Below are 10,884 nucleotides of genomic sequence, written 5' to 3' on the forward strand. Positions count from 1 at the left end.
TTTATGAAGGAATGAAGAATGGAAAGTTTATACAAGCATACGATACAAACGGTAAGCGTGTTTCATTAGCTTTGTCAAAACTTACTAACATTTATTTTGACAGTGATTTTGACTCTGACGATTGGAGCGACAGCAGCGATACTGAAGATATGAACTATTGTGTGAAGCACAGCAATGGAAGAGTTGCAATACTTTTATAAGTGAGAACGTTTATTTTTACAGTAGTAAGGTGAAGTGGTTGGCGGCTTTATAAATATTTAAGGTTAAGTTGGTGTTTGTGTTTGTGTTGTAAAATATACGTTAACGGTTTTGTAAAGTGTCAAATTCACAAGTATTGCGTACGGAGGAACGCAGTGCCTCCGTACACGAGATAACCATACTAACTGATGAATTAAAATCTGGATGATTTAATGTTTCATTAAATAATGCCATAATTTTTTCTCTTTTTTCATTAATAAAACTTAGTGATCATTGTATCTTTATCTGTTAGATCGATCGATTTGAGTATATCTGCATCATGAACTGGAATATTTTCGAACAATGAACTCGATTCTATGGAACCATATGGAGAAATCTCGTTCTGAGCCAAAGAAAGATCACTTACGTTGTATTGTTTGATAGAAAAATTTTTTTCTCAAGTTCTTTTTGAAAGCAGTCAAGAATATAATTTTTGTAGCTATCAGTGATAACGGTTTTTATATGGCGCTCGATCTTCTGGTTATTTTTGATGCGTTATATTTATCTAATTGGATTTGAGATATCTTCTTAATAGCTTCATAAATGTTTGGATGTTTTAACGAAGAAAATTCTGAATGCATACTCTCGAGGCAATCATTAGTGAATATTGCAGTTGCATTATTATATTGAGATATTAAATTGTAGTGCGGCAACCAAACTTTGTTGAAATATCAATATAATCTTTGATCGAATCAACTTTATTTTGATTAATTATATGCATTGTAAGTACAAATTCTTCATGAGACATGAATGGAGTAATAGAATATAGCTTAATAAAGAATTTTGTAAAGTATTGAAATTTTTTGTATATAAAGTGCTACAAGTTTTCCTGTGTAAAGCTTGTTTGAAATGAAATAGGCATCCAATTATACGGACTTTAGGGAAAATTTGTTGAAGTGCCTCTATCATTCCCTTTTCAAAATCACAATGAATTTGAATTAGCTTTGAAAATTGAAATCCCTTGACAGTAAAAATATATTCAAATGCCTTCTTATAAGATTCAAATGTGCGGTTTTTCATGAATATAAATAAAAGTGGTAGATAATGATTTGTTGAAGGTTCACAAATCATAATTGTTAGCATCTGTCCTTTTTGAAAATGTTTTGGTGTAATTTTAAAAGTTCCATCGCAAAATAAATCTGTGGCTTCTTTTGCAAATTGAATTGCCTTCTCAAAACCAAAAAACATCGTCTCACAATTTGCTTGAAAATCATGGCCAATGAAAAACTGCTCGCCATTTATTAAACAAAAATTAGCAATTTCATCGTCTGTAATTTTTTCTCCAACAGAAAATTTTCTGGACTTATTATAAACTTCCCTGACCAATGAATCTTTAATTAATGGGTTTTCATCAGTACCAACAGCAAGTTCTGTCATAAATTTTTTAATCTGCTGAAAAGTGCCGTTGTCTTCAGAAAATTTTGCCATTGCCTTATTGTATATTTCTGTCAGAGTCATTGATTTATGAAGATCATTTTTTTCATTTTGTAACTTTTTAAATTGTCTGCATTCGGGTATATGTTCCTTTTGTAAATCTTCGGAAACTGAACTGTTCTCAATTTTAACTAAATAACGTGCTTGACAAGAATGATCGATGCAACGGTAGTAACGTTCAATATTATTTGAATTAATAATATTTGTATGATCATGCGAATAAAGCATATCTTTGCGAACAATTGTATCAGGATATTTTCCAGTAACTGCGGGAATATTTTTAACTGCAATATAACTAAAATATCTTCTGACAGCTTTAGATTCATTTTCGGCGTATTTAATATTAAAATATTGAAGAACTTGTTTGATTATATTCGTTTTTTCATCTCTCGATGTTGATTTTTGGTATTTATCAGATTGTTCCCTGATAAATATTTTATTTTCGTCTGTAAAGTTTGCTCTTTTTTGATTAAATATAGATGATTTTCCCATTAAAAAATGAAATGATGCAAAATTTACGAAAACCGTTCGAAAATTGAATCAAAAATGAAAAGTAATACTTAAATGAGAATTCTTTGAGATATTGGTCTTAGATTGAATGTAGCGTCATTCTTATATAGAATATATATTCATATCATCGGAAATATGATAAAAAGCATATAATAAATGTCAAAAAAGTGAACAAATAAGCAAAGATATTTTTTAAAAAACAATGAAAAGTAATACTTAAATGAGGAATTCTTTGAGATATTGGTCTTAGATTGAATGTAGCGTCATTCTTATATAGAATATATATTCATATCATCGGAAATATGATAAAAAGCATATAATAAATGTCAAAAAAGTGAACAAATAAGCAAAGATATTTTTTAAAAAACAATGAAAAGTAATACTTAAATGAGGAATTCTTTGAGATATTGGTCTTAGATTGAATGTAGCGTCATTCTTATATAGAATATATATTCATATCATCGGAAATATGATAAAAAGCATATAATAAATGTCAAAAAAGTGAACAAATAAGCAAAGATATTTTTTAAAAAACAATGAAAAGTAATACTTAAATGAGGAATTCTTGAGATATTGGTCTTAGATTGAATGTAGCGTCACAAATTTCACAAATATAATTTACTATACAATTTTATTCATTTTTTTAAAATGGCTGACGACAGTCTGTATCAACTAACTCAACTAGTCAAGCATAATGATTATTCTTCGGATTCATTAAATCAACTTTATCAATGCATAAGTACAATGACAGAAAGATCAATTGGATGCTTGAATTGGGATAAATTTTTCAAAAAAATCACAGTGACTGATGAAGTTCTTTTACATTTTTTAGCATCCTTTTAAACATTGAAAAGATATCAGAATGTTTCAAGGATTCTATTTTTTATCACAATATTAATCTTGAAAAATTCAGTAATTTAACTGAAACAGAACAACAAACAATTTTAAATTCCTACAAAGCGGATAAATTTACATATTACATAATGTGCTCACAAATTGTAAAATCAAACTGGAACAATTTATCCCAAACTTTAGTTAATATTGCAAATCAATATTTGCCATTTTTAGATGAAGAAAAGCAAATATATATATTTACTGAAATAACTGGCAATTATCAAAATTTTGAAATTTCAGTTGCAAACTTGTTACTTTTTTATGAAAACAATGAAAAAATTAAGCAACTGTTTTAATTTAACATTGTTCCAGCAAATTTATTCCAAAAATGGAATCAAGCAAATGATATTTTTTGCTGCAAATACAATTTGTTGCAATAACACTTCTATCAATTTTTACAATCTCCTTGAAATTGAAGAAATGAATCCATTTGATTTTTTTTTTATTTCTCAATTCAATATAAAGAGATATTAAATTGCGATGATTTTCCAAAAGTTACAGAAGTAATCACAGGTTTAATCTCAGCTTCAAATATTAATGCTATTATGCGAATTTGCCAAAAAAATTTGGATAAAATTACATTTTATAAATGTAATTATTGCCATATTACCTCAATATGGAATTTATCACACAAATGCAGCAATAATTCTTCCTGATGAAGATTTATTAATCAAATTATTAAAATTCATAGAAAAAACAGAAAAAGCAACAGATGAATTATTCGAACCGGAGAATGATTTGGGTTTCTATGAATATTTAAATTCGATTTTCTCAGATATTACATCTGCGAGAAATAAGCAATTTCTCTTGGAATTTCTAAATACCCATGAAGATGACTTCACTTATGATCAAACATTGTGAGGTCATTTTTGATCAACAAATTAATTGAAATTCCGATCAAAAAAAATTCACAAATTGGATCAAAAAAAATCGAATCTCAAGTTAAAAATAAAAAATTTCTACATTTTTATCAAATTTAGATTTTTTTTTCAAATCATGCGAATTGAATGAATAATTGCATATTTTATCCCATGCATCTAGAAGTATGTGTAATATTTTTGCTTTCATCAAGAAATTGTCGAATTTGATCTTAATTTTTTTTGAAAAATATACTTTTAGAAAAAGAAATAGTGATTAGCTGCCCATGCTGTAAAAGGGTTATTTTTACAAGTAAAAAAATGTTATTTTTCGAGCAAGTCGAGGCTTTTTTACCATCTTATTTTTGAAAAATTTACGAAAAATTATATCTGAAAAAATGCTTCATTTGGATATCTTACAATGATAAAATACCAATGTTGCTGGGATATAATAGCTACACCTGGACATCTACGACATTAATGCGTATGACAGGTAAAGTTGATTTCAAAAGTATAGCCTGAAAAGATTACAATAAATCAACGATAATTCAAAAAAATTTCTTATAAGTTAACATAATAAAAATTTAATTTTTATATTGCTTGTATTATACTTAAGTATATAATATATTTAAATCTTAGAATGAAAATTCGGGACGCCCTAGCTATTCAATTTTCCCTTAGGACGCCCATAAACCTCTCAAAAATGTGATGTAAATATCACAATTTTGAGAAATTTACACTAGGACGCCTTAGGACGCCAACCCCATTTTTTACCAATTTAATTACACCTTAGATCATGTAGATAGTATCTTTTTCAATCAAACTATTTGTATTCTTGCTCAGATGTTATATTGTTCAGGAAATGACTGTAAATTGAATAAAAATAATTCAATAAAACTATTATTCAGCGAAAAGTAAATGAGCCGCATTTCATTCTATAGTGTTCCAATTTTCATTCTGACAAAAATCGATTGTAGTTCCAAAATCTCGAGTCCCAACCTTCAGAAAAATTGTGATAAAAGAATTCAATTAAGATCATGTGATTTTGTTAATAGTACTATTCTCCTAATGGTTCTATTTCAATTTCTGACATAAAAGAATTCAATTAAGATCAATTAATCATTCTCAATTTGTTTGGCATCTCTAACTTTATGTCCTAATTGATCAAGCGAAAAGCTGTTATAGTACCTAATATAGATGTTATACTTTTTGTTATTACAAAAAAGATAAAATTTTTTTATCTGAGTGTGTCAGAAAGGTAAGTGCACTACTAAAAATGTCAAAAAATGAAGTTTAAAATTAAAAAAAGTTACATTTATAATTTTATTTTTAACCTTTTGGTTTCCAAGGAGAAGCACAGAATGGGCAAGTAGGCTGTAAGCAGTGAGCGAACCACTTTGACAAACAAGCACCGTGGAACTTTTGACCGCAAACAGAACACTTGACCTTCGGAATTCTTTGTTGATCGTCCAAATATGAATAACAAATTGTACATGGTTCCTTTTCCTGCAATTCCTTAACAATATAATTATGCCATGATCTAATACCTGCTTCCACACCTTGTCCTTGAATGATTGCAGCAGCAACTCTTGATCTCAAATCACTAGAATTCTCACCTTTATCAATATTGCAAGAAACTTTTTCTCTCCTGAATGGATAAATGTCAGGAAGAGTTATATCCATTTTTATTGGAACACTCGCTGCATCTTCGACGTAAACACATGAGATTGTCATGTTTCTTACGTTCGTTTGGATTGTTGTGTTTCCGAGTTTGACTTTCTTTAATTTCTTTGCCAAAATCTCGAAAACTCTTTGTGTTCCACGTTTTGTCATTTCTCTATTCAAAGGATGTAAAATGTTATTTGAAAGTTTTGTCGACCAATCAAAAGCTGTTGCAGGAAATGTCGAAATCAAATTGATGAAATCATCACTTTCTATTGACAATGAATCGAAAATTGAGAATAATTCAGATGTAAATGAATTGACCATGTCCATTCTCTTTTGATATGGCATGATTTCTAAAGAAAGAACAATCAAATGCCATGAAAGTGGATTTGTCAAATTCAAGTTCGATTCAAGTCTGCATTCAATGATATCCCAAACATTGAAGTACCTGATAAGCTGTGAAAATTGTTTGGAAAGCATCTTTGAAGTAGGTGAAGTGAAGTGATGTCCGACCAATTTGAGGAGTGTCAAAAATTTGTTTGGAGACAATAACTGAGCAATTCTCATCGCAGAAGCAAATTCGCGTTCAACAGGAGATGGAAGTGGATAAAATTCGACAGATTTGTCAATAACCGTTTGTAAAGTTTCTTGTAAACTGTCAAATCTCATTTCAATGTCTCTCAAAATTGACAAAATTCTCAATGTGAGGAAGAAGTCAAATTTATTGTCACTTTTTGCACCTTTTTCAATGAAAGGCACGAATTCATCGATTGACATTATTATCGGTGCAGAATGTTCCAAAACATTGATTACTTGCCTCAAAGAAATTGTCAAGTTTTCATTGGAAATCAAATTAGATTTCGGAGTGAAATGATTCCATTCATTTTGAATTACAGAAGAAATCAAATCATTGTTGATATTCATTGGTGGTTCTATCAATGAAAGAGCTTCTAAAACAATGCCTGTCTTAGGAAGTTTGTCGTAACTCAAGTTGTTACTAGCACAAATCGCTGAAAGTGAAATGACATCGTTATTTTTGATAGCAAGTTCACTTAATTCGGGGTGAAGTGAACAATAATCCCATAATTTACTTGGAACAAGTGTCCAGTCGATATTCCTGATGTACAAAAAGATCTCAAGCCATGGACACTTCCTGTTCAATGTGGAACTCAATAATTCAATGAATTTGTCTTGTGGAAGTTTGTCAAAACCGATTTTTTCCCACAATTCTAAATAAAAGACTGGATTGTCCTTTGGATGTATATCTATTGATAAAGGATCGATTTGGCTGGATTCTATGAACTTGTAGACTTGTTCAGCCAAATTATTCTGTTTTGTATCGTTAATAATTTTCGGAATGTGGTCGACCAACAAAGGAATGATTTTGTCGCCTGGTTCGAGTACTTCAACTGAAAGACAGTTCAAAAAGGCTGTCAAAACCTTCTCAGTTGGTTTTGTGTAGTACTCGAATAAGACAGGATCTGCTTCTTCGTTTTCCTGGATCTCGTTGAGGATGGCTTCTTCCATTTCGGACTCGATTTTCTCGTTTTGAGGGAAAATCTGGATGAGAATACGATATAATCCGATTGATTGTTTTAATAATTCGCCGGTCATGGCCAAAAGCTCATCGCAACGCAAGCAATCGTAGCCAGCAGACCAATTAGGAAGGAAATAACGAACGGTTTCTGGGAATTGTTTAATAATTGCTGGCATCTCATCAGTTCTTGCGTAAAGCTGAATGAGTTCTGCGCGCTTTTGGTCAGAAGCCTTTTCTATTGGTATATCTATGATTGATGGCCAGGTCTTGCGAATTATTGTTGAGCCAAGATTCTTAATCAAGCGGATAATCGTGTTAATTCCTATTGTTTCACGTGTCTTTAGCCAGTCAACGCATGACTGAGTATCCAGGTATTGCAAATACTCTGTTGCTCTGTCGTCATTTCCTGATTCAAGTGAAGATCTGACTCTTGGATCGGAAGAAATGCCGACAAAGTACTTCAAATCGACTTGTCCGAGGAATCTGCTGGGTGGTGTCTTGGAAATAGCACCATTGAACAGTTGATACAAACAATCATTGCTTGGTTTAAGCTCAATACGGTCAGATGACAGATCAAAGAGTATCTTGAAGAATAAATTGGCAAGTTCGATATCAGGAAGTGATGAAACAGTGTTCAAAGCGCTTTCTACGAAGCTTTGATCGGCAATTCTTGTAAGTAATGCAGGAATTCCGGTTTTAATCGGATCGTAGTAGAGTGTTAATGCAGGAAGAATGGCTGATCTGACTTTTTCTGTCGTCAAATACTCTTTGTCCATGTAAATCGAAATTAATTTAATTAATCGGGATTGGCAGAGAGGAGAAGACTCTGATCCGATGAGTTTGAGTATCAAATCGGCATATTCGTTTCCGAAAAAATCGTTTTGCGTGTTAATGGCGATGTATAAGTAAGCGGAAGATCTCATTTGAGTTGTAGACTGAGGCAAGAACTTTGCGTCCTTCAGGGATATCCATCTGCGTAATTGGACATCTCCGAAAGAGGAAAGAACTTCTGGGGCAAACTTGCAAGCGCTTAATAACAAAGTTGATAAAATAAGGGTTGCTGAAGCGACTCTACCCCAGTTTTCGATTTCATCGTTGTTAGAAAAGTGTTTTTCCATATCTTTTAAGTCATTATATGAGTATTTGATGCGAAGACTAATTTCAGAGCGTAATTTTGAGATAATTGCATTTTTCTTTTCTGATGTTGAGAAATATCCATTAAATATGGCTTTTGCAGCATTGCTTATCTCTTGTTCTGTATCACAAGAGTATAAAAGTAATGATGGGAAAATTTTTGGTGCAAATTCAACGATATCTCTACCTAATTTCTCACATATTTTCTGTATGAAGTTGACTGCAAGTATTCTTACGTTTGGATGATAGTCAATAAACGTTTGATCGAATAATGCTATACTTGGTGTAACGGCAACAAGGAATTCCTGATGGTCATCCATCATCGGTATCTTCTCAGAAAGAGAAGCAAAGCCGTCTTTTTTGATTTGGACGTTTGGTTTCGACATTTGCATGAAAGTTGCCCGAATTGAAGAGTCAGAAATCGCTGTTGCTGTCGCAGCAGCTGGGAGACGGACATTTTGCGATGTTCCGTACATCTCAAATGTGGCTAACGGAGCTCCACGTGGTGCAAAATTGGCAATCTTTTTCATTTTCAAATGACCAAAATTTTCAAAAACCGACAATAAAATTTCTCGCACTTTTTTTCCATCAACTTTTGACATCCTATCAAAAAAATCCATGACAAAAAAAATTTTTTTTGATGATTTTAGACTTAGATTTAGAGATTCTTGAATCACATCTTTGAAATTTAGCATCCTGGTCTGGTTTTGCCAGGAATTCAAGCTTCTTTCCATTAAATTTTGCAATCTTTTCAATATTTTCAGCAAAACTCAGAATTTCAGAGAATTAGTAAGTAAGTTATTACATCGATTAGCTTCATTTTATATGATTAGAGCACTTCTTATGTTTACATCAAACATTAATTCGAAATATTTTTTTTACAATCAATAATTACAAATTACCACTACAAGAATATCTTAATTTTGGTAAGACAAGTAACTCTTGAAGGTCCTATTCAAGATTAATTCTTAAAAATGTTAAAATTTAAATTTAAGATGTTTATTTCCCAAATGATATATTCAAATCATACTTCTGTAACTATAAATTTCCTGTCCTTGAACTCTAGTTTCAAATGATACTGCTCATCGGTTTCAATTCCGATATCTTCAATGAGATCTTTTGGCTTCTTATCCATTCCGTCTTGGTCGCAGAGTTGGTTTAGTATATCCATGCAAAGAGCTTTTCTCTTCTTCCATTGATCGCATCTTGTGTTAAATTCTTTATTTATCTGAGCAATATCATCAGGATTGATGCCTTGTGCGGCTTGTATAAGTTCATCTCTTTGCTTGGCTGCTGTTTGACAATCAATTTCAATTTGAACTCTGTATGATCTAAGATCTTCCAAAGTTCTGGTAGATGACAAAGTATCTCTTTTGGATTTTAATTCATCTCTTTTCTTCTTTAGTTCTTCGATCTTTTGTTGGAGAAGATTGTTGTTTTGATCCATTTCAACTAATTGCTCTTTAGAAGCAACTTCCTTTCCTTCTTGCTTGGCAAAGTATAGCTTTGTAGACTTTCCACATAGTTTGCATGTTATCTGACCGCTTTCTGTTAGTTGATCAAGTGATTTTTGAATCACAGTTTTGGTAAATTCGCCATGAAGCTCGTCAACAAGGTTGGTTGCACTATATGGCCTATTCTTCTCAAGTAGGAACTGAAGAATTTGGTTGGTTGGGTTTGCTTTAGACTTAGGCATCAAAAATGAACAAAGTTCCCCGGGGAACTTCCCTTTTGGATTCAAAAATATTTTTTCTAATTCGGATTTTAAAATATCTTAAATAAGTAATGTTAAATAAAATTTCAAATATTTTTGGGTTTAAATAGCTATTATTACCAAATTATTTTTGAATTCGATGCAATATAAATTTCAAAAAGGAAGTAGCAAGGAAAATTACTATAATTTACATTTATAATTAGAAGGTTGTGCTTGTTTACAATTTTAAAACATTTAATTTTATTTGACATTATCAAAGTTTTTGAAATTGTATTTGTTTCTGACAATCATGCACACACTCATGAAGATATAAATGCACGCATGCGTGCCCGTGCGCACACATACACACACACATACAAAAAATAAATCAAGTTAAATAAAAATGACGATCATTACGTTTATAAAATATCCCCTAATTAAAAATGGTAGATGATTAGCATTAGCTGTACATTGAAAAGGTACTGCACTAAACTTGATAGTGAAATTTGATATCATATTCATTGAAAAATCTGTAATTTGGAATGAACTTGTGAGAGTTTCATTATCAGCTTGAGAATTAACAAATCGATAATTTGTAGTAGCTCTAATGTCCAATAATTTATCGAAGGTATTTTCAAATATGCAAATGTTTTGAAATAAATGATTTTTGCCCCACATTCCTATTAAAGATTGGAGACCCAAATTTTTGATAAAATTGACATTTTTTGTCAATTGTTCTTCAGTTCTGTTGGAGCTTATGGCATAAATTTGAGCTAAGGAATTGTTAATAAAGTTTACTTCGGATACATTATATTCTTCAGGTCCATTTGCTATGAATATTGCTCCTGATCCTCTACTTGGAACATAATCGGTTATGTTTATATGTGTTAAGCTGCAATAACCGAAATTTGGATTTAATCCAC

General features: G+C 31.2%; 2 protein-coding genes across 2 annotated transcripts, besides 2 other annotated features; both read right to left on the minus strand.

Moving 5' to 3' along the window:
• Positions 1–385: part of a mobile genetic element that runs on past the window's edge.
• Positions 386–4,707: a mobile genetic element.
• A 502-nt stretch (positions 4,708–5,209) lies between these two features.
• On the minus strand, positions 5,210–8,818 carry TVAGG3_0586770 (protein ubiquitination; the record flags this gene model as incomplete). The annotated part of the gene is made up of 1 exon (XM_001317370.2): positions 5,262–8,798. One exon carries the CDS (start codon positions 8,796–8,798, stop codon positions 5,262–5,264), a length of 3,537 nt encoding a protein of 1,178 aa, XP_001317405.1.
• A 474-nt stretch (positions 8,819–9,292) lies between these two features.
• TVAGG3_0586780 (Hop2A-like protein) lies at positions 9,293–9,964 on the minus strand (the record flags this gene model as incomplete). The annotated part of the gene is made up of 1 exon (XM_001317371.1): positions 9,293–9,964. The coding sequence occupies one exon, from the start codon at positions 9,962–9,964 to the stop codon at positions 9,293–9,295; it is 672 nt and encodes a 223-aa protein (XP_001317406.1).
• Between the last annotated feature and the right edge of the window lie 920 nt (positions 9,965–10,884).

Source organism: Trichomonas vaginalis, chromosome II (assembly GCF_026262505.1).
Source record: "Trichomonas vaginalis G3 chromosome II, whole genome shotgun sequence".
NCBI lineage: Eukaryota > Parabasalia > Trichomonadida > Trichomonadidae > Trichomonas > Trichomonas vaginalis.